Source organism: Pollachius pollachius (assembly GCF_949987615.1).
Source record: "Pollachius pollachius genome assembly, chromosome: 20".
Taxonomy (NCBI): Eukaryota; Metazoa; Chordata; class Actinopteri; order Gadiformes; family Gadidae; genus Pollachius; species Pollachius pollachius.
In genome coordinates, this window is record NC_136953.1 from 17,875,012 (window position 1) to 17,900,103 (window position 25,092).

Genomic DNA, 25,092 nt, shown 5'->3' on the forward strand with positions numbered 1-25,092 from the left:
ACAGAGGGCGTGGTCCTCAGGGACTAGATCACCCACAGAGGGCGTGGTCCTAAGGGACTAGATCACCCACAGAGGGCGTGGTCCTAAGGGACTAGATCCCCCACAGAGGGCGTGGTCCCCAGGGACTAGATCACCCACAGAGGGCGTGGTCCTCAGGAACTAGATCACCCACAGAGGGCGTGGTCCCCAGGGACTAGATCACCCACAGAGGGCGTGGTCCTCAGGAACTAGATCACCCACAGAGGGCGTGGTCCTCAGGAACTAGATCACCCACAGAGGGCGTGGTCCTCAGGAACTAGATCACCCACAGAGGGCGTGGTCCTTAGGAACTAGATCACCCACAGAGGGCGTGGTCCTCAGGAACTAGATCACCCACTGGTTACCTTCCAGACTCCCAGGGATTATTAACCCATTATACGGCTGGAGGATGAGAAGGAAATTGATTGGAATTAAGTTTAATTGCAAATTTGGGCTAGTTCAATTTAATAACCCCATCCACCCTTCTCACCCTGACACCACCCATCTCACCCTGACACCACCCATCTCATCCCGACACCACCCATCTCACCCTAACCTCACCCATCTCACCCTAACATCACCCATCTCACCCTGACACCACCCATCTCATCCCGACACCACCCGTCTCACCCTGACACCACCCATCTCACCCTGACACCACCCATCTCACCCTAACCTCACCCATCTCACCCTAACATCACCCATCTCACCCTCACACCACCCATCTCACCCTGACACCACCCATCTCACCCATCTCACCCTCACACCACCCATCTCACCCTGACACCACCCATCTCAACCTGACACCACCCTTCTCACGCTGACACCACCCATCTCACCCTAACACCACCCATCTCACCCTAACACCACCCATCTCACCCTGACACCACCCATCTCACCCTGACACCACCCATCTCACCCTGACACCACCCATCTCACCCATCTCACCCTGACACCACCCATCTCACCCTGACACCACCCATCTCACCCTGACACCACCCATCTCACCCATCTCACCCTGACACCACCCATCTCACCCTGACACCACCCATCTCACCCTAACATCACCCATCTCACCCTGACACCACCCATCTCACCCATCTCACCCTAACACCACCCATCTCACCCTGACACCACCCATCTCACCCTAACATCACCCATCTCACCCTGACACCACCCATCTCACCCTGACACCACCCATCTCACCCTAACATCACCCATCTCACCCTGACACCACCCATCTCACCCATCTCACCCTAACACCACCCATCTCACCCTGACACCACCCATCTCACCCTGACACCACCCATCTCACCCTGACACCACCCATCTCACCCTGACACCACCCATCTCACCCATCTCACCCTGACACCACCCATCTCACCCTGACACCACCCATCTCACCCTGACACCACCCATCTCACCCATCTCACCCTGACACCACCCATCTCACCCTGACACCACCCATCTCACCCTGACACCACCCATCTCACCCTGACACCACCCATCTCACCCATCTCACCCTAACACCACCCATCTCACCCTGACACCACCCATCTCACCCTAACATCACCCATCTCACCCATCTCACCCTGACACCACCCATCTCACCATCTCACCCTGACACCACCCATCTCACCCTAACACCACCCATCTCACCCTGACACCACCCATCTCACCCTAACACCACCCATCTCACCCTGACACCACCCATCTCACCCTGACACCACCCATCTCACCCTAACACCACCCATCTCACCCTGACACCACCCATCTCACCCTAACACCACCCATCTCACCCTGACACCACCCATCTCCTTGTGAAAAGAGTTGATAAATCATTGAGAGGTTCTGCTGTTCTGCAGCGACCCGCTGAAGATAGGGTTTGGATTTCATCGGCGGCTTTCATTCTACACGAGTGTCTCAGACAAAACAAAGCACTGTTCCCCTCTCCTGTTCCTCTGTTCCTCTCCTGTTCCTCTCCTGTTCCTCTGTTCTTCTCCTGTTCCTCCGTTCCTCTCCTGTTCCTCTCCTGTTCTCCTGTTCCTCTGTTTCTCTCCTGTTCCTCTCCTGTTCTCCTCCTCTCCTGTTCTCCGGTTCTCCTGTTCTCTGGTTCTCCTGTTCTCCGCTGGGAGAGGACCCAGGGAGGGCCCCCAGAGGGGTTCCCAGAGGTTAGGTTGTCTGACAGAGCCGGGTCTCCGCCTACTGGAGTGTAGTTTGGCCTTAGCCCCGGTTGTGTCTCTTGAACACGCCTCTGCTGCTGTTCAGGAGGAGCTGGAAGATTAATGGCTTAACCTTATTGAAGTGCCACTGTTATTCTGAATAAGGCTTATAGAAGAAACCTGGGGAGGTGGAGGGATTTGGCTTTCACAACCAAATAAAACTCTGGTTCTCGCCTTTTTCCTTCTGAAGGCAGTGATAGCCCGAACACCCCCTTCACCCCCCAACAGCCCCCTCGTCTCATGGTTCTTCAGTTCGTCTCATGGTTCTTCAGTTCGTCTCATGGTTCTTCAGTTCGTCTCATGGTTGTTCTGTTCCTGGTTCTCCAGAGTTACCGGAGGTGAGCTGTTTGAAGACATCGTTGCTAGGGAGTACTACAGCGAAGCAGATGCCAGGTTTCACACACACACACACACACACACACACACACACACACACACACACACACACACACACACACACACCTCCTCTCTCCCTCTCCCCCCATGTCTCCCCCACCTCCACCCCCCCTCTCCCCCAGCTCCCTAGTCGGCTGCTCACTGCCTGGTTTCGCCCCCTGCTGTTTCTCTGCAGCCACTGCATCCAGCAGATCCTGGAGGCCGTGCTGCACTGCCACCAGATGGGCGTGGTCCACCGAGACCTTAAGGTAGGGACACGCCCTGGGACACGCCCTCGCCGACCTCTGACCCCCCGCTAACCCTCCCTCCATTTTTCAGTAGGCCTCTGGGGGCCTATAGTAGGCCTCTAAGGCCCTACAGTAGACTTCTGGGGCCTACAGTAGGCCTCTGGGGCACTAGAGTAGACCTCTGGGGCCCTACAGTAGGGCTCTAAGGCCCTACAGTAGGCCTCTGGGGCACTGGAGTAGACCTCTGGGGCCCTACAGTATGGCTCTAAGGCCCTACAGTAGACCTCTGGGGCCTACAGTAGGCCTCTGGGGGCCTATAGTAGGCCTCTAAGGCCCTACAGTAGACCTCTAAAGCCTTACAGTAGACCTCTGGGGGCCTATAGTAGTCCTCTGGGGGCCTGAAGAAGGCCTCTGGGGCCTACAGTAGGCCCCTGGCCTGCAGTAGGCCTCTAAGGCCCTACAGTAGACCTCAAGGGCTTACAGTAGGCCTACAGTAGACCTCTGGGGCCTACAGTAGTCCTCCAGGGCTTACAGTAGGCCTACAGTGGACCTCTGGGGCCTACAGTAGACCTTTGGGGCCTACATTAGGCCTCTAAGGGCCTACAGTAGACCTCTGGGGCCTAGAGTAGGCCTCTGGGGCCTACAGTCGACCTCTGGGGCCCTCCAGTAGGCCCCAGAGGTCGACTGTAGGCCTCTGGCCAACATTGTTAAAGGAAACCGCCTCCTGCCGCTCATTTGAGAACCAAATAAGGCTCTGATATTAACCTGAAGAATCATCGGCCTGCATTAGGCTACTGGTCCCACCGGTCCACTGGTCCTACTGGTCCTACTGGTAATACTGGTCCCACTGGTCCTACTGGTCCTGCTGGTCCTACTGGTCCCACCGGTCCTACTGGTCCCACTGGTCTTAATGGTCCCACTGGTCCTAATGGTCCTACTGGTCCTACTGGTCCCACTGGTCCAACTGGTCCTACTGGTCCTACTGGTCCTACTGGTCCCACCGGTCCTACTGGTCCCACTGGTCCTACTGGTCGTACGGATCCTACCCTGTATCTGTGGTCCCACCGGTCCTACTGGTCCTACTGGTCCTTCTGGTTCTACCGTGTGTCTGGTCCCACTGGTCCTACTGGTCTCACTGGTGCCACAGGTCCTACTGGTCCTACTGGTCCTAATGGTTCCACTGGTCCTACTGGTCCTAATGGTCCTACTGGTCCCACTGGTCCTACTGGTCCTAATGGTCCTACTGGTCCTACTGGTCCTACTGTGTGTCTGTGGTCCTACTGGTCCCACTGGTCTCACTGGTCCCACAAGTCCTACTGGTCCTAATGGTCCTACTGGTCCTAATGGTCCTACTGGTCCTACTGGTCCTACCGTGTGTCTGTGGTCCTACTGGTCCCACTGGTCTCACTGGTCCCATAGGTCCTACTGGTCCTAATGGTCCTACTGGTCCTAATGGTCCTACTGGTCCTACTGGTCCTACCGTGTGTCTGTGGTCCTACTGGTCCTACTGGTCCTACTGGTCCCACTGGTCCTACTGGTCCTACTGGTCCTAATGGTCCTACTGTGTGTCTGTGGTCCTAATGGTCCTACTGGTCCCACTGGTCTCACTGGTCCCACAGGACCTACTGGTCCTACTGGTCCTACTGGTCCTACTGGTCCCACTGGTCCTACTGGTCCTAATGGTCCTACTGGTCCTACTGGTCCTACCGTGTGTCTGTAGTCCTACTGGTCCTACTGATCCTACTGGTCCTACTGGTCGTACTGGTCCTACTGGTCCTAATGGTCCTACTGGTCCTACTGGTCCTACAGTCTGTCTGTGGTCTTACTGGTCCTACTGGTCCCACTGGTCTCACTGGTCCCACAGGTCCTACTGGTCCTACTGGTCCTACTGGTCCCACTAGTCCTACTGGTCCTAATGGTCCTACTTGTCCTACTGGTCCTAATCGTCCTACTGGTCCTACTGGTCCTACTGTGTGTCTGTGGTCCTACTGGTCCTACTGGTCCTACTGTTCCCACTGGTCGTACTGGTCCTACTGGTCCCACTGGTCCTACTGGTCCTACTGGTCCTAATGATCCTACTGGTCCTAATAGTCCTACTGGTCCTACCGTGTGTCTGTGGTCCTACTGGTCCTACTGGTCCTACCGTGTGTCTGTGGTCCCACTGGTCCCACTGGTCCCGCTGGTCCTACTGGTCCTACTGGTCCTACCCTGTATCTATGGTCCCATCGGTCCTAATGGTCCTACTGGTCCTACTGGTCCCACTGGTCCTACTGGTCCTATTGGCCTTACCGTGTGTCTGTGGTCCTACTGGTCCTACTGGTCCTACTGGTCCTACTGGTCCCACTGGTCCTACTGGTCCTACTGGTCCTAATGGTCCTACTGTGTGTCTGTGGTCCTAATGGTCCTACTGGTCCCACTGGTCCTACTGGTGCTAATGGTCCTACTGGTCCTACTGGTCCTACCGTGTGTCTGTGGTCCTACTGGTCCCACTGGTCTCACTGGTCCCACAAGTCCTACTGGTCCTAATGGTCCTACTGGTCCTAATGGTCCTACTGGTCCTACTGGTCCTACCGTGTGTCTGTGGTCCTACTCGTCCTACTGGTCCTACTGGTCCCACTGGTCCTACTGGTCCTACTGGTCCTAATGGTCCTACTGTGTGTCTGTGGTCCTAATGGTCCTACTGGTCCCACTGGTCTCACTGGTCCCACAGGACCTACTGGTCCTACTGGTCCTACTGGTCCTACTGGTCCCACTGGTCCTACTGGTCCTAATGGTCCTACTGGTCCTACTGGTCCTACCGTGTGTCTGTAGTCCTACTGGTCCTACTGATCCTACTGGTCCTACTGGTCGTACTGGTCCTACTGGTCCTAATGGTCCTACTGGTCCTACTGGTCCTACAGTCTGTCTGTGGTCTTACTGGTCCTACTGGTCCCACTCGTCTCACTGGTCCCACAGGTCCTACTGGTCCTACTGGTCCTACTGGTCCCACTAGTCCTACTGGTCCTAATGGTCCTACTTGTCCTACTGGTCCTAATCGTCCTACTGGTCCTACTGTGTGTCTGTGGTCCTACTGGTCCTACTGGTCCTACTGTTCCCACTGGTCGTACTGGTCCTACTGGTCCCACTGGTCCTACTGGTCCTACTGGTCCTAATGATCCTACTGGTCCTAATAGTCCTACTGGTCCTACCGTGTGTCTGTGGTCCTACTGGTCCTACTGGTCCTACCGTGTGTCTGTGGTCCCACTGGTCCCACTGGTCCCGCTGGTCCTACTGGTCCTACTGGTCCTACCCTGTATCTGTGGTCCCATCGGTCCTAATGGTCCTACTGGTCCTACTGGTCCCACTGGTCCTACTGGTCCTATTGGCCTTACCGTGTGTCTGTGGTCCTACTGGTCCTACTGGTCCTACTGGTCCTATTGGCCCTACCGTGTGTCTGTGGTCCTACTGGTCCTACTGGTGCTACTGGTCCCAGTGGTCCTAGTGGTCCCACCGGTCCTAATGTGCCTGCTCCCCCCCCAGCCGGAGAACCTGCTCCTGGCCAGCAAGCTGAAGGGGGCGGCGGTGAAGCTGGCCGACTTCGGCCTGGCCATCGAGGTGCAGAGCGAGCAGCAGGCCTGGTTCGGTGAGTTCTGGTAGGGCTAGTAGTACCTACTCTGGGTGTAGGGGGTCCTGGTCCAAGTCTGGGTGTAGGGGGTCCTACTCTGGGTGTAGGGGGTCCTGGTCCTAGTCTGGGTGTAGGGGGTCCTGGTCCTAGTCTGGGTGTAGGGGGTTCTGGTCCTACTCTAGGTTTAGGGGGTCCTACTCTAGGTGTAGGGGGTCCTAGTCCTACTCTGGGTGTAGGGGGTCCTACTTTGGGTGTAGGGGGTCCTGGTCCTACTCTAGGTGTAGGGGGTCCTACTCTGGGTGTAGGGGTCCTAGTCCTACTCTAGGTGTAGGGGGTCCTACTCTAGGTGTAGGGGGTCCTAGTCCTACTCTGGGTGTAGGGGGTCCTACTCTAGGTGTAGGGGGTCCTACTCTGGGTGTAGAGGGTCCTAGTCTAGGTGTAGGGGGTCCTACTCTAGGTGTAAGGGGTCCTAGTCTGGGTGTAGGGGGTCCTACTCTAGGTGTAGGGGGTCCTAGTCTAGGTGTAGGGGGTCCTAGTCTAGGCGTAGGGGGTCCTACTCTTGGTGTAGAGGGTCCTAGTCTAGGTGTAGAGGGTCCTAGTCTAGGTGTAGGGGGTCCTACTCTGGGTGTAGAGGGTCCTAGTCTAGGTGTAGGGGGTCCTAGTCTAGGTGTAGGGGGTCCTACTCTAGGTGTAGGGGGTCCTACTCTCGGTGTAGAGGGTCCTAGTCTAGGTGTAAGGTGCTTTACCTCCCTCCCTCCCTCCCTCCTTCCCTCCGAACATTGAGAAATGTTGCATTTGGCTCACCTGTGATTGACAGGTGTGATGTAATTCCTTCACCAATCAAGGAAGAGATGCCCTAATAGGTCAGGAGTAAGTGAGAGCAGTCTACAGTCTTAATGGTCTCATAACAAGGGAGGGCCTTCCACCTGAAACACATATGCTTGTGACTTGTGTGATATTTTTGTTCATATAAAGTGCGAAAATATTGTTTCGAAATTGTATGACCGGGCAGTAAGGATTAAGTCTGATATCCTGTTGGATTATAACCAATGTTGTGTGCAGGAAGTGTGCAGCGCCGATGTTTTTGATGACACAAATTAAGTAAGAACCTATGATGAGGACAGTATGGATGGATGGAGAGACTATGATTCACTTTCCCTTTAAAAGCGGAAAGGGATGCATTTTAGTCACGTCAGTGCCAGGAGTCTTCTACCAAAACTGGATGAAATCGGGCACGACGCGACTACGTCCAAGGCTGTTGTGAACGCTGTGCTGGAGACCTGGCGAAACAGCTCCATTCAAGATTGGGTTAGCCTGTTTATAAGGTCTGACATACCTTATCAACAGACAGGGAGGAGGAGTGTGCCTGTTTATAAGGTCTGACATACCTTATCAACAGACAGAGGAGGAGTGTGCCTGTTTTTAAGGTCTGACATACCTTATCAACAGACAGAGGAGGAGTGTGCCTGTTTATAAGGTCTGACATACCTTATCAACAGACAGGGAGGAGGAGTGTGCCTGTTTATAAGGTCTGACATACCTTATCAACAGACAGAGGAGGAGTGTGTCTGTTTATAAGGTCTGACATACCTTATCAACAGACAGAGGAGGAGTGTGCTTGTTTATAAGGTCTGACATACCTTATCAACAGACAGAGGAGGAGTGTGCCTGTTTATAAGGTCTGACATACCTTATCAACAGACAGGGAGGAGGAGGGTGCCTGTTTACAAGGTCTGACATACCTTATCAACAGACAGGGAGGAGGAGTGTGCCTGTTTATAAGGTCTGACATACCTTATCAACAGACAGGGAGGAGGAGTGTGCCTGTTTATAAGGTCTGACATACCTTATCAACAGACAGGGAGGAGGAGTGTGCCTGTTTATAAGGTCTGACATACCTTATCAACAGACAGAGGAGGAGTGTGCTTGTTTATAAGGTCTGACATACCTTATCAACAGACAGAGGAGGAGTGTGCCTGTTTATAAGGTCTGACATACCTTATCAACAGACAGGGAGGAGGAGTGTGCCTGTTTATAAGGTCTGACATACCTTATCAACAGAAAGGGAGGAGGAGGGTGCCTGTTTATAAGGTCTGACATACCTTATCAACAGACAGAGGAGTGTGCCTGTTTATAAGGTCTGACATACCTTATCAACAGACAGGGAGGAGGAGTGTGCCTGTTTATAAGGTCTGACATACCTTATCAACAGACAGGGAGGAGGAGTGTGCCTGTTTATAAGGTCTGACATACCTTATCAACAGACAGGGAGGAGGAGGGTGCCTGTTTATAAGGTCTGACATACCTTATCAACAGACAGAGGAGGAGTGTGCCTGTTTATAAGGTCTGACATACCTTATCAACAGACAGGGAGGAGGAGTGTGCCTGTTTATAAGGTCTGACATACCTTATCAACAGACAGGGAGGAGGAGGGTGCCTGTTTATAAGGTCTGACATACCTTATCAACAGACAGGGAGGAGGAGTGTGCCTGTTTATAAGGTCTGACATACCTTATCAACAGACAGAGGAGGAGTGTGCCTGTTTATAAGGTCTGACATACCTTATCAACAGACAGGGAGGAGGAGGGTGCCTGTTTATAAGGTGTGACATACCTTATCAACAGACAGGGAGGAGGAGGGTGCCTGTTTATAAGGTGTGACATACCTTATCAACAGACAGGGAGGAGGAGGGTGCCTGTTTATAAGGTGTGACGTACCTTTCAATCCGCGCCACGATCTACAGGTGGATGGCTTGGAGGCAGCTTGGGTTGAATTAATACTTCCTAAAACCAAGCCCATCCTTATAGGTGTTTGTTACCGCCCACATAAACAAACAGACTTCTACGAACTCCTTGAATCTGTCTGCGGCAAAAGCAATACATGCCTAGAGAATTAATGTATCATCATGGGTGATGTTAATACTAATCTATTATTGCAAAGAAGTAGCCTGAAAGAGTCTCTCTCATATCTCTACAAGGTGTCTGGTTTCCAGCAATTAATTACTGAGCCCACTAGGTTATCTATAAGTAGCCAGTCCCTTCTTGACTTCATTTTAGTATCTGACTGTGGAATGATATGTCAATCAGGTGTGTTGGATGTGGCTCTCAGTGATCATAATGCAGTTTTATCCACGCACAAGAAAATGAAATCTCAGCCAATAAATGAGCATTGTTTCATCAAATACGGATGTACCAAACAGAACTCTGCTAAGGTGTTCAATCAAAGGCAGACAGACAGAGACTGGTTGGACGTGCTTGAATGTAATGATGTTGACAAGGCTTGGGATTGGTTCAAGCAGCGATTCAAAGCTGTTCTTGATGAAGTCGCACCAATGAGGGAAACAAGAATTAGGGCCCTATCTTGCATCCAGCGCAATTGACTTTCTACACCGACGCATGTATCTTTGCTAGTTTGCAACGGGTGCAAAGCCGATTTTCCCCCACAGCAAACCTATGCCACTAAACTTGCGCCCTGAGAGGCGTGTCTGCGAAAAGCAGAAGCGTGTTCGGGCGCAAATGATACATGGTGCTATCTTACAGATCGATAAAGCAGTTGCGCAACTGACCGACAAATACCTGGTCTAAGTGCACTAGCGGATAGCACAGTTGGTGTTGCTATTTTGACGTACCATAGCAGGTCGGAACTTCAACTTAAGCTTACACACCAGTAGGCTATACACATTACATACTTGCAAACGATTTGCCTAATTGCAATATTATGATGATGATGATGATGATGATGATGATGATCATGATGATCATGATGATGTGGATTGTGCAAACATTTGCACAAAAAAAGCAGCAACATTTTTTTCATAGGGGCTGCATGAATGAACACTGTAGTGGGATATGCCATGCGTTAAAATAATGATAACAACAATAAACTAGAGCAAAGTAGGCTATATCCCAGCCTTCCAAAACAAAATCTTGTTTTACGGTAAATTATAACGTTGGTTAAATTATTTGGGAAAGAACAGCTGATACAGCGGTAATAAGATATATTTAAATCAATGCATCTGCAAACACCGTACAGAAAACACATATTTTCTTGACACAGACATCGTGTACAAGCCCATAACTTTTAGGATTTATGAGTAGCCTATTGGATCGTGAGAAAACATAGTTTTACCGCGAGTGAGTGTTAAAAAGAAGGAATGAATGAATGCAGGTGCGCGTGTGTGCCACTATCTGTTTAATCACACGCAAACTAAACACGTAATGCATAATACGGTCCATGGCAATGTACATTAACGGGGGAAAACATGCATATTAGGAAAACAAGTCGATAACGATAATGTATACAATACTGGTAAGAAACGATGTGTGAAGAAACAATGCATCTGTCTCATCGGAGACTGCAAACGCACTGTCAAAATATCGACTCGTCAGGTTCAAATGCGCTCATGGCTCTTAAAGGGGATGGAAGATGGCACTCTCATTGGTTTATTGCATGTTACGCCCAATCCACACCTACGGGTAATTAGGCTATTTCGGGGCAAAGTTTAAGTTTGCGACGGCCGCAAGAGTCATTAGAGTCAAAGACTGGTAAAGCAGGGCTTATTATTGAAGATGAGATGTGTTTTGATAAGCATTTTAATGAATATGACAAATGTTTTGTTAACTCCTTTTATATAACAAGAAATGTCTGTGCAGATGCATTTGTAATTAGTCCTGTCTCAGAGGATAAAATAAGCGCGAGCCTCTCCACCCCATCAGTGAATAAGGCCACTGTGTTGGACCGTATCCCCACCAGGTTTCTTAGGGATAGTGCTGAGGTTACATTTAGTATTCTTACCCATGTAATAAATCTGTCCATAACTCAGGGTGTTTTCCCAAATGATATGAAGAATGCTGGGGTGGTTCCTCTCTTTATGAAAAATAGCAGAGCTGATGTTGGGAATTATATGCCAGTCTCAATTCTGTCAACCATATCAAAGATTTTTGAGCGTCTTGTTTATGAATAGGTAGAGGAGTACCTCTTCAGGCATGAGCTATTATATGAACTCCAGTTTGGTTTAGCGCTGCACATTCTTCTGACACCTGTCTCATTCATCTTGTCAGAGTTTTGATTTTTGGAATTATGTTGGTATGCTTCTACTTGACCTTCAAGCATTCGACACTGTGAACCACGATATTTTTCTAAATTACAGTGCATAGGTTTAAGAAACTCGGCACTCAAATGGTTCACTACTTACCTTACAGATAGGACCCAGGTATGTGATGTGGAGGGGGCCCTCACTGATCCACAGAGTGTAACATGCGGGGGCCCCAAGGATCGGTCTTGGGGCCCCTGTTATTTTTAAGATACATAAATGACATGTCAGCTGTGGTATGGTGCAAGTTGCTATTATATGCCGATAATATGTAGTTGTAATGTAAAGGACATTGACAATTCTCTTGGCATTGAGCTGGAGTCCGTCAACCAGTGGCTTGTAGACAATAAGCTCTCTATGCATCTGGGCAAGACTGAATCAATCTTGTTTGGTAAAAAAATGAAGTTGTCAAAATCCAATACTCTGAAGGTGATGTGTAATGGGTCTGAAATTGTGTCTATTTCAAGTGTCACATATATGGATCTAACATTGGATCCGTCACTTATAGGTGATCCATTGCAGCCAAAGTTTTAAACAAATGTGCGTGGTTTTCTGGGTTGACTGTGAAACTTAAAAACAAATTCCATGTGCTGCAAAACAATGTTATTTGGTACCCCCCCCATACTCATATTGGTAGGGAGGAGTTTACAAAAGCAGGTAACCATGGTTCACACACAGCATAGTGATAGCACTAGGGCCAGCATCCGCTCCTGCATAGTGCCTAGAGCGAATAATGCAGGACAAAAATCTTTCTTTCACACTGGTATTATGGTATGGAATAGTTTCCCTACAGCTATAAAAATCTTAGAATCAAAAGGAATTTTTTAAAGACAGGTCAAGCAGATTTAAATGAGTAAATATACAGTACATATATAGAGAATTGATGTATATATTTATATATATATTCAGTCTGCGTGTGTGTGTGTGTGTGTGTGTGTGTGTGTGTGTGTGTGTGTGTGTGTGCACGCTGCAGGGTTTGCTGGCACACCCGGGTATCTTTCCCCAGAGGTGCTGAGGAAAGATCCGTACGGGAAACCAGTGGACATGTGGGCCTGCGGTGAGACCCTAACATAACATTAACATTACCATACTGACCCTAACATAACATTAACATTAACATACTGACCCTAACATAACATTAACATTAACATACTGACCCTAACATAACATTAACATTACCATACTGACCCTCACATTAACATTACCATACTGACCCTAACATAACATTAACATTACCATACTGACCCTCACATTAACATTACCATACTGACCCTCACATTAACATTACCATACTGACCCTCACATTAACATTAACATACTGGCCCTCACATTAACATTAACATACTGGCCCTCACATTAACATTACCATACTGACCCTCACATTAACATTAACATACTGGCCCTCACATTAACATTAACATACTGGCCCTCACATTAACATTACCATACTGACCCTCACATTAACATTACCATACTGGCCCTCACATTAACATTAACATACTGGCCCTCACATTAACATTACCATACTGACCCTCACATTAACATTAACATACTGGCCCTATCATTAACATTAACATACTGGCCCTCACATTAACATTACCATACTGACCCTCACATTAACATTACCATACTGACCCTCACATTAACATTAACATACTGGCCCTCACATTAACATTAACATACTGGCCCTAACATTAACATTAACATACTGACCCTCACATTAACATACTGACCCTCACATTAACATTAACATACTGACCCTCACATTAACATTACCATACTAACACTCACATTAACCTTAACATACTGACCCTAACATTAACATTAACATACTGACCCTCACATTAACATTAACATACTGACCCTGACATTAACATTAACATACTGACCCTAACATTAACATAAACATACTGACCCTAGAATTAACATTAACATACTGGCCCTCACATTAACATACTGACCCTCACATTAACATTAACATACTGACCCTCACATTAACATTAACATACTGACCCTCACATTAACATTAACATACTAACCTTAACATTAACATTAACATTAACATTACCATACTGACCCTAACATTAACATACTGACCCTAACATTAACATACTGACCCTCACATTAACACTAACATACTAACCTTAACATTAACATTAACATTACCATACTGACCCTAACATTAACATTAACATACTGACCCTCACATTAACATTAACATACTGGCCCTAACATTAACATTAACATACTGACCCTCACATTAACGTTAACATACTGACCCTCACATTAACATTAACATACTGACCCTCACATTAACATTAACATACTGACCCTCACATTAACATTAACATACTGACCCTCACATTAACATTAACATACTGACCCTCACATTAACATTAACATACTGACCCTCACATTAACATTAACATACTGACCCTCACATTAACATTAACATACTGACCCTCACATTAACATTAACATACTGACCCTCACATTAACATTAACATACTGACCCTCACATTAACATTAACATACTGACCCTCACATTAACATTAACATACTGACCCTCACATTAACATTAACATACTGGCCCTCATATTAACATACTGACCCTCACATTAACATTAACATACTGACCCTCACATTAACATTAACATACTGACCCTCACATTAACATTAACATACTGACCCTCACATTAACATTAACATACTGACCCTCACATTAACATTAACATACTGGCCCTCACATTAACATTAACATACTGACCCTCACATTAACATTAACATACTGACCCTCACATTAATATACATTCCTGATCCTCATATTAACAAACTGACCCTCACATTAACATTAACAATAACATACTGACCCTCACATTACCATACTGACCCTCAGATTAACATACGTATCCTCACATTAACATACTGACCCTCACATTAACATTACCATACTGACCCTCACATTACCATAGTGACCCTCACATTAACATACTAACTCTCACATTAACATGCATATCCTCACATTACCATACTGACCCTCACATTAACATACTGACCCTCACATTAACATACGTATCCTCACATTACCATACTGACCCTCACATTAACATACTGACCCTCACATTAACATACTGACCCTCACATTAACATGCGTATCCTCATGTTAAGATACTGACCCTCACATTAACATTGTGATGAATGTTTTAGCTTCCCCCCTCACCATCATTAGGAAGTGTTAGAGCCTTTATGACTGTGTGTGTGTGTGTGTGTGTGTGTGTGTGTGTGTGTGTGTGTGTGTGTCTGTAGGGGTGATCCTGTACATTCTGCTGGTTGGCTACCCCCCCTTCTGGGATGAGGACCAGCACAGACTCTACCAGCAGATCAAGGCTGGAGCGTATGACGTGAGGACACACACGCACATGCGCATGCATACACACACGCATACACACATCCATGCATACGCATGGACATACATGCATACATACATACATGCATACATACATACACGCATACGTACACACATACATACATACATACATACATACATACATACATACATACATACATACATACATACATACACGCATACATACATACATGCATACATACACGCATACATACATACATGCATACATACACGCATACATACACGCATATATACATACATACATACATGCATACATACATACATACATACATACATACATACATACGTAAACGCATACATACATACATACATACATACATACATACATACATACATGCATACATACATACATACATACATGCATGTATGTATGCATGCATTCACACACACACACACACACACACACTCCTATAGTGACTTCTATTCTTTTGCAGAGAATAGAAGCCACTATAGGTGCGGGGTAGACGACGCGCAATCCCCAACCAAATTAAAGCAATCTGATTCAAAGTTTGAACCAAAAAGCTTTATTAAATAAAGCTTCTAACAAAAATGACTCGTGTTGATGATTATATTTTTCAACAAACATTTGTGGTCAAAGAACTGCCCCTCTTCCCCGTCTAACTCTCGTTTGTGTCACATTCCCGCAGGTGAATTAAATCCCTTCATCAGATGAATAAATGCAATAATAGAACTGAGCCAGACAGAATACAAACTCAATTTAACCATAGTAATATCAATTATTATTATTTCCATTCCATTATTGCTCCAACACACACTAACACACACACACACACACATTCCACACATTCACAGCCACTAGAGTCAGGGATACGGATGAATTGAGTATGTGTGTGTGTAGTTCCCGTCTCCAGAGTGGGACACGGTGACCCCGGAGGCGAAGGATCTGATCAACAAGCTGCTGACGATCAACCCAGGGAAGCGCGTCTCCGCCACGGACGCCCTCAAACACCCCTGGATCTGTGTACGCACACACACACACACACACACACACACACACACACACACACACACACACACACACACACACACACACACACACACTCTCTTAACACTTCCGTTTGCGTGCAGTGACATTCTGAACGCCTTTCTGTATCTGTAGCAACGCTCCACGGTGGCGTCCATGATGCACCGACAGGAGACTGTCGAATGTCTGAAGAAGTTCAACGCCCGGAGAAAACTGAAGGTGGGTGTGTCCTCCAGCGTGGGGGGGGGGGGGGGCGTGTCTAGTAGTTTGGCAGAATGGCAGTATAGTATGGCGGTATGGCAGTATAGTATGGCGGTATGGCAGTATAGTATGGCCGTATATTATGGCAGTATGGCAGTATAGTATGGCAGTATAGTATGGCGGTATGGCAGTATAGTATGGCGGTATGGCAGTATAGTATGGCAGTATAGTGTGGCAGTATAGTTTGGCAGTATAGTATGGCAGTATGGCGGTATAGTGTGGCAGTATAGTATGGCAGTATGGCAGTATAGTATGGCAGCATGGCAGTATAGTATGGCAGTATAGTATGGCAGTATAGTATGGCGATATGGCAGTATAGTATGGCAGTATAGTATGGCAGTATAGTGTGGCAGTATAGTATGGCAGTATGGCAGTATAGTGTGCCAGTATAGTATGGTAGTATGGCAGTATAGTATGGCAGCATGGCAGTATAGTATGGCAGTATAGTATGGCGGTATGGCAGTATAGTGTGCCAGTATAGTATGGTAGTATGGCAGTATAGTATGGCAGTATGGCAGTATAGTATGGCAGTATGGCAGTATAGTATGGCAGTATAGTGTGGCAGTATAGTATGGCAGTATAGTATGGCAGCATGGCAGTATAGTATGGCAGCATGGCAGTATAGTATGGCAGTATAGTATGGCGGTATGGCAGTATAGTATGGCGGTATGGAAGTATAGTATGGCAGAATGGCAGTATGCAATGTCGTGTTCACGCTGTGCCTGCTCTGGTCCGCAGGGTGCCATCCTGACCACCATGTTGGCCACACGGAGCTTCCCAGGTAGGTGCTACCCCCCGCTGAGCCATGTAGCGACAGACCCTCATTCCGTAAGGGTCCCAGAAGATTAACCCCACACACACACACACACACACACCGCCCAGACAGAGCCCCCCACACACACACACACACCGCCCAGACAGAGCCCCACACACACACCGCCCAGACAGAGCCCCACACACCAGACACTCCTAGAAGGAGAGGAGAGCATGACCTCAATAACCCGGTCCCTGCACGCTGGCGGAGGCTGTGATAACTCCACCTCTCGTGGTCACTAGAGTGTTTCTCCACCTCTCTCATTGTTTCTGTGATTCTGTCCTCTAAACTGCCGGCTCCATTCCAACTGACATGCTCCTCGTCTTTGTCTCCATAGCTGCCAAGAGCCTCCTGAACAAGAAGGCAGAGGGTGTCAAGGTAGGTTCCTATTGGTCCTCACAGTATGTTCCTATTGGTCCTAAGGAGAACGTTCCTATTGGTCTTCAGGAAAGCGTTCCTATTGGTCTTCAGGAAAGCGTTCCTATTGGCCCTCAGGACTAAGTTCCCATTGGTCCTCAGAAGAACGTTTCTATTGGTCCTCAAGAGAATGTTCCTATTGGTCCTCAGGAGAACTTTCCTATTGGTCCTCAGGAGAACATTCCTATTGGTCCTCAGATTATGTTCCCATTGGTCCTCAGAGAATGTTCCTATTGGTCTTCAGGAGAACATTCCTACTGGTCCTCAGAGTGTGTTCCTATTGGTCCTCACAGTAGGTTCCTATTGGTCTTCACAGTATGCTCTGATTAGTCCTGAGCAGAACCTTGTGTAGGTGAGTCAGTGACCCCCAGCCTCCTGTGTCTCTCTTGGTGAGGAGGGAGAACAGGCCAGAGGCTCTAGAGCTGAGGTAACAGGGATAGGACAGGCCAGAGGCTCTAGAGCTGAGGTAACAGGAATAGGACAGGCCAGAGGCTCTAGAGCTGAGGTAACAGGGATAGGACAGGCCAGAGGCTCTAGAGCTGAGGTAACAGGGATAGGACAGGCCAGAGGCTCTAGAGCTGAGGTAACAGGGATAGGACAGGCCAGAGGCTCTAGAGCTGAGGTAACAGGGATAGGACAGGCCAGAGGCTCTAGAGCTGAGGTAACAGGGACAGGCCAGAGGCTCTAGAGCTGAGGTAACAGGGATAGGACAGGCAGACCCTTGTCTGTCTCTCTAACTGAACCATGTCTGTCTCTCTGTCTGAACCCCTGTCTGTCTCACTTAACCCGGTTCGAGTTATAACCCCTCCTGTACTTACTGTTCAGCGTCGTCTGCTAACTGTCCCCTGCTTCTCCACCAAGTGCCCTTCCTGTAGTTGAAGGGTGTCTGTCCCCGTGGAAGGTGACGTCATCGCAGACCCCCTGGTCCCCATGACAACTACCCACCCCCACGTCTCCACGGAGCTGGAGAGCAAAGCCTTCCACATCTGCTGCCCTTCAACATGCGTGTGCTAGTTGAAGGGCAATTCCTCTTGGTCTAGAGTCTAACCCCTGGTCTAGAGTCTAACCTTTGGTCTAGAGTCTAACCCCTGGTCTAGAGTCTAACCTTTGGTCTAGAGTCTAACCCTTGGTCTAGAGTCTAACCCATGGTCTAGAGTCTAACCCTTGGTCTAGAGTCTAACCTTTGGTCTAGAGTCTAACCCTTGGTCTAGAATCTAACCTTTGGTCTAGAGTCTAACCCATGGTCTAGAGTCTAACCCTTGGTCTAGAGTCTAACCTTTGGTCTAGAGCCTAACCCTTGGTCTAGACTCTAACCCCTGGTCTAGAGTCTAACCCCTGGTCTAGAGTCTAACCCCTGGTCTAGAGTCTAACCCTTGGTCTAGAGTCTAACCCCTGGTCTAGAGTCTAACCCTTGGTCTAGAGTCTAACCCTTGGTCTAGAGTCTAACCTTTGGTCTAGAGCCTAACCCTTGGTCTACAGTCTAACCCCTGGTCTAGCGTCTAACCCCTGGTCTAGAGTCTAACCCCTGGTCTAGAGTCTAACCCCTGGTCTAGACTCTAACCTTTGGTCTAGAGTCTAACCCCTGGTCTAGAGACTAGACTCTTGGTCTAGAGTCTAACCTTTGGTCTAGAGTCTAACCCCTGGTCTAGAGTCTAACCCCTGGTCTAGAGTCTAACCTTTGGTCTAGAGTCTAACCCCTGGTCTAGAGTCTAGACTCTTGTTCTAGAGTCTAACCTTTGGTCTAGAGTCTAACCTTTGGTCTAGAGCCTAACCCCTGGTCTAGAGTCTAACCCCTGGTCTAGAGTCTAGACTCTTGGTCTAGAGTCTAACCCATGGTCTAGAGCATAACCCCTGGACTAGAGTCTAACCCCTGGTCTAGAGTCTAACCTTTGGTCTAGAGTCTAACCCCTGGTCTAGAGTCTAACCTTTGGTCTAGAGTCTAACCTTTGGTCTAGAGTCTAACCCCTGGTCTAGAGGCTAACCCCTGGTCTAGAGCCTAACCTTTGGTCTAGAGTCTAACCCCTGGTCTAGAGTCTAACCCCTGGTCTAGAGCCTAACCTTTGTTCTTGAGCCTAACCCCTGGTCTAGAGCCTAACCTTTGGCCTAGAGTCTAACCCCTGGTCTAGAGTCTAGCCCCTGGTCTAGAGTCTAACCTTTGGTCTAGGGTCTCACCCCTGGTCTAGAGTCTAGACTCTTGGTCTAGAGTCTAACCCTTGGTCTTGATTCTTCTGTTCTGAAAATCATCACATCGTTTGGTTCGGTTCGGTGCTCCTGTGTGTTTTTGATTGGTCAGTTCTTCTCGTTTTATGGCGTGCTTTGTGATGTTTCTTTACCCTGGAAATCCAGAGTTCTCGCGAGAGCACAATTTGAATTTGTTCAGTGAGTCACTCTGGGAACGAGCAATATACTCGTTCCCCGATTCACCTGGATCCGAACATTAACCAATCACATCGGTGTATCTGATATGGGCGGGCCAAAAGCGTTGCTGTTTTACCGACCGGATACGGCGACGGAGTCTTATCTATTGGTTAGCTCCGCTGTCTGGATACGACACCCCTTGTATTCTTCTGATTGGTGTTATCCAATTGTGTGCAGTGATATTTTCAAATGCATGCTTGGTGCCGCCCCTCGAGTTGGGCCATTTTCATTACTGGTCACCAGACCCTACAGCTTACTAGATGTGTGTCTGGATTTCCAGGCTAATGTTTCTTCAGAGCGTGGTCAGGATTGGAGGTCTGAAGTGTTTGGTGTTGTAAGTGTGGATGTTGGTAGAGAATAATGTTGTATTACTGGTTCAGATGGTTCTGTTCACGCCGTCCTCTGTACCAGGAACCTGGCGTTCCATGTCCTCACGACACCGGCTCTGTTCCCACGCCAACACAAGGTTGGCTGAAATGTTGCTAAACAACAATCCCTGTGTGCTAATTGATAATGTGACCTTTTAAAATAATATATGTTTCAAATTGACACACAGTAAACCAAGCTTTGAAACATCTCCTTCTTGGAAGGGGTTTTCCAGAAGCAATATTTGCATTTACAAGACGCTGTTACAATGAGGAGGCCAAAGGCTTTACAAAGACATCCAGACGTGGTGACAGGGCCGGAACGCGGCCGTTTGACTGACTTTCTCCCTCTTGCGTTCCCATCGCTTCGGTCCAACAGGATCCCCAAACCACCGTCATCCAGCAGCCAGCTGACGGAGTCAAGGTACTGCTGCTCTGACCCATCAGGTCCTCTGTTGTGTGGTGGTGTTGCGTGTTTAGGAGTCTTCTGGTTGTAGGCTGGTTGTTTTCCATGTTGTGGTGTGTTGTCGGTGTGTTCCTTATATCATCACGTGGTTGTACTCAGTCCCTCTGTGTTCATTCGGTATGCAGAGCCCTGAGGAGCGCTGTGGGCTGTGGCTCCATCACGCTGCCTTTAGCTCCTCATCAGAGGCCCCACTGCGTGGTGCATCCAGTCCTGTTGGTGTGAGGACCTGGGTCCTCTACGGGCCCCTCGCTCTACAGCTTTGTGTGTCTGTGTGTGTGTGTGTGTGTCATTGTGTGTGTGTTTAATGTTGTTCTTGTTCCAACAGGAGTCCAGTGAGAGCAGCAACACCACCCTGGAAGACGAGGATGTGAAAGGTACGAACGCTCCTGTACAGAATCCACTCTGAAGAGACTTAGAGAGTCAGGACCGCATCACACCACGCACACACCGGCAACACACCACGCACACACCGGCAACACACCACACACACACCGGCAACACACCACGCACACACCGGCAACACACCACGCACACACCGGCAACACACCACGCACACACCGGCAACACACCACGCACACACCGGCAACACACCACGCACACACCGGCAACACACCACGCACACACCGGCAACACACCACACACACACCGGCAACACACCACGCACACACCGGCAACACACCACGCACACATCGGCAACACACCACGCACACACCAGCAACACACCACGCACACACCAGCAACACACCGGCAACACACCACGCACACACCGGCAACACACCACGCACACATCGGCAACACACCACGCACACACCGGCAACACACCACGCACACACCATCAACACACCACGCACACACCGGCAACACACCACGCACACACCGGCAACACACCACGCACACATCGGCAACACACCACGCACACACCATCAACACACCACGCACACACCGGCAACACACCACGCACACACCAGCAACACACCGGCAACACACCACGCACACACCAGCAACACACCACACACACACCGGCAACACACCACGCACACATCGGCAACACACCATGCACACACCGGCAACACACCACGCACACACCGGCAACACACCACGCACACATCGGCAACACACCACGCACACACCAGCAACACACCACGCACACACCATCAACACACCACGCACACACCGGCAACACACCACGCACACACCGGCAACACACCACGCACACATCGGCAACACACCACGCACACACCATCAACACACCACGCACACACCGGCAACACACCACGCACACACCAGCAACACACCGGCAACACACCACGCACACACCAGCAACACACCACACACACACCGGCAACACACCACGCACACACCGGCAACACACCACGCACACATCGGCAACACACCACGCACACACCATCAACACACCACGCACACACCGGCAACACACCACGCACACACCAGCAACACACCGGCAACACACCACGCACACACCAGCAACACACCACACACACACCGGCAACACACCACGCACACATCGGCAACACACCATGCACACACCGGCAACACACCACGCACACACCGGCAACACACCACGCACACATCGGCAACACACCACGCACACACCAGCAACACACCACGCACACACCAGCAACACACCGGCAACACACCACGCACACACCGGCAACACACCACGCACACATCGGCAACACACCACGCACACACCAGCAACACACCACGCACACACCGGCAACACACCACGCACACACCAGCAACACACCACGCACACACCGGCAACACACCACGCACACATCGGCAACACACCACGCACACACCATCAACACACCACGCACACACCGGCAACACACCACGCACACACCAGCAACACACCACACACACACCGGCAACACACCACGCACACATCGGCAACACACCATGCACACACCGGCAACACACCACGCACACACCGGCAACACACCACGCACACACCGGCAACACACCACGCACACACCGGCAACACACCCAGACTGGGTCCCCACTGTTGGGGACCCAGACTGGGTCCCCAACACCCAGTTGTGTTGGGGTGTTGGGGACCCAGTCTGAGTCCGGTGTTGGGGACCCAGACTGGGTTCCCAACACCGGTCAGGTTCTCCTCCAGCCTGAAGTTCTTTCAGTTTCACGAGAACTTTGTTTAGTGTGTGTGTGTGTGTGTGTGTGTGTGTGTGTGTGTGTGTGTCTGTGTGTGTCTCTGTGTCTGTGTCTGTCTATGTGTGTGTGTCTGTGTGTCTGTGTGTATGTTTCTGTGTGTGTGTCTGTGTGTGTGTGTGTGTGTGTGCGTGCAGTTCCTCATACATCTTTAACCCTCCTCACCACACTGCTCTCGTTACCATGGCGACGGCGAGAAGGACGATGTCATCCCATTATCTCATGAGACGTTAATAAGGGGCTGCTATTGTTAGACAAGGTGGGGGTGTTGGGTGGAGCTGGTGAGGGGTGGAGTGGTACTGGTTAGGGTGGTGTGGTACTGGTTAGGGTGGTTAGGGTGGTGTGGTACTGGTTAGGGTGGTGTGGTACTGGTTAGGGTCGCTGTGTACTGGTTAGGGTGGTGTGGTACTGGTTAGGGTGGCTGTGTACTGGTTAGGGTGGTGTGGTACTGGTTAGGGTGGCTGTCTACTGGTTAGGTACTGGGTGGTGTGTTTGGGGCCCCCCTGGCTGTGTGTCCCAGTGTCTGCTGGGTCAGAGGCCGTCTGTGGAGCACGTGATCGCCTCATGATCGCTGCATGGCCCATCTACCCTAACCCTCTCCATGGACTGTGACCTGCAAACACCTCTCTGAGGACTGGGAGGGCCTCTGGCCAGACTGGGAGGGCCTCTGGCCAGACTGGGAGGGCCCCTGGCCAGACTGGGAGGGCCTCTGGCCAGACTGGGAGGGCCTCTGGCCAGACTGGGAGGGCCTCTGGCCAGACTGGGAGGGCCCCTGGCCAGACTGGGAGGGCCTCTGGCCAGACTGGGAGGGCCCCTGGCCAGACTGGGAGGGCCTCTGGCCAGACTGGGAGGGCCTCTGGCCAGACTGGGAGGGCCTCTGGCCAGACTGGGAGGGCCTCTGGCCAGACTGGGAGGGCCCCTGGCCAGACTGGGAGGGCCCCTGGCGAGCCTGCCGGGCTGCTGGTCCACACAGAGCCTTGTAGCCTGCAGCATTCAGAGCGGACATGTTGTGCTGCGTCTCCATCAGTCTCATGCTGCTGTCTGCGCTCCAGACGGCCGCTGTCAACGTCAGCGTTCAGCCGGCCTGCGGGGGAGAGGGGCCCGTCCAAGGTAACCAGTGCCTGTCGGGGTTCAGGGGCCCCTCCAAGGTAACCAATGCCTGTGGGGGTTCAGGCTGCCGCTGGTCTCCTGGGGGACAGCACTCTGACGTCAGGGTCTCAGACTCACTGCTGCCCTTGTGTGTTCTAACCCTAACCCTAACCCTGACCCTAGCCCTAACCCTAGCCCTGGTGTGTTCTAACCCTAACCCTAGCCCTAGCCCTAACCCTAGCCCTGGTGTGGTTGGTGTGGTTGTCTGGGCCATGTGATGCAGCGTTCCTCGTCAACGCACAACCCTTCTGGTCAGCTGAGGATGTTGTGATGTGGTGTGTCGGTGGGATGTGTTGTGCTGAAGTGGTGGTGTGTTGTGTTTCTGTGTTATGTTGGTGTGTTGTGTTTTTGTGTTGTGTTGGTATGTTGCCTACTGTCCTCATTGACATGTGATCCTCCTCAGCTCGTAAGCAGGAGATCATCAAAGCCACGGAGCAGCTGATCGAGGCCATTAACAGCGGAGACTTTGAGGCGTACACGTAAGAGACCTAGCCACCTCCCAGCTATGTGTTAACACTAGACCTAGCCACCTCCCAGCTATGTGTTAACACTAGACCTAGCCACCTCCCAGCTATGTGTTAACACTAGACCTAGCCACCTCCCAGCGATGTGCTAACACTAGACCTAGCCACCTCCCAGCTATGTGTTAACACTAGACCTAGCCACCTCCCAGCGATGTGCTAACACTAGACCTAGCCACCTCCCAGCTATGTGTTAACACTAGACCTAGCCACCTCCCAGCTATGTGTTAACACTAGACCTAGCCACCTCCCAGCGATGTGCTAACACTAGACCTAGCCACCTCCCAGCTATGTGCTAACACTAGACCTAGCCACCTCCCAGCTATGTGCTAACACTAGACCTAGCCACCTCCCAGCTATGTGCTAACACTAGACCTAGCCACCTCCCAGCTATGTGCTAACACTAGACCTAGCCACCTCCCAGCTATGTGTTAACACTAGACCTAGCCACCTCCCAGCTATGTGCTAACACTAGACCTAGCCAACTCCCAGCTATTTGCTAACACTAGACCTAGCC

The 25,092-nt window shown here is 50.0% G+C and overlaps 1 protein-coding gene across 4 annotated transcripts in view; it reads left to right on the forward strand.

The window, feature by feature from the left end:
• Positions 1-25,092, forward strand: part of LOC307090897 (calcium/calmodulin-dependent protein kinase type II delta chain-like) — a 44,890-nt gene that overhangs the window by 16,116 nt on the left and 3,682 nt on the right. For 2 of the 4 annotated variants that reach the window (XM_079757696.1, XM_079757699.1), the window contains exons 5-17: positions 2,568-2,633; positions 2,812-2,884; positions 6,383-6,485; positions 12,533-12,616; positions 14,866-14,960; positions 15,846-15,968; positions 16,107-16,190; positions 16,971-17,013; positions 17,384-17,424; positions 20,626-20,670; positions 20,838-20,930; positions 21,038-21,086; positions 24,458-24,533. In XM_079757696.1, coding sequence (XP_079613822.1) covers positions 2,568-2,633; positions 2,812-2,884; positions 6,383-6,485; positions 12,533-12,616; positions 14,866-14,960; positions 15,846-15,968; positions 16,107-16,190; positions 16,971-17,013; positions 17,384-17,424; positions 20,626-20,670; positions 20,838-20,930; positions 21,038-21,086; positions 24,458-24,533 — 975 coding nt within the window. The remainder of the gene's footprint in view (positions 1-2,567; positions 2,634-2,811; positions 2,885-6,382; positions 6,486-12,532; positions 12,617-14,865; positions 14,961-15,845; positions 15,969-16,106; positions 16,191-16,970; positions 17,014-17,383; positions 17,425-20,625; positions 20,671-20,837; positions 20,931-21,037; positions 21,087-24,457; positions 24,534-25,092) is intronic. The other 2 variants (XM_079757697.1, XM_079757698.1) reach the window with 2 other exon arrangements.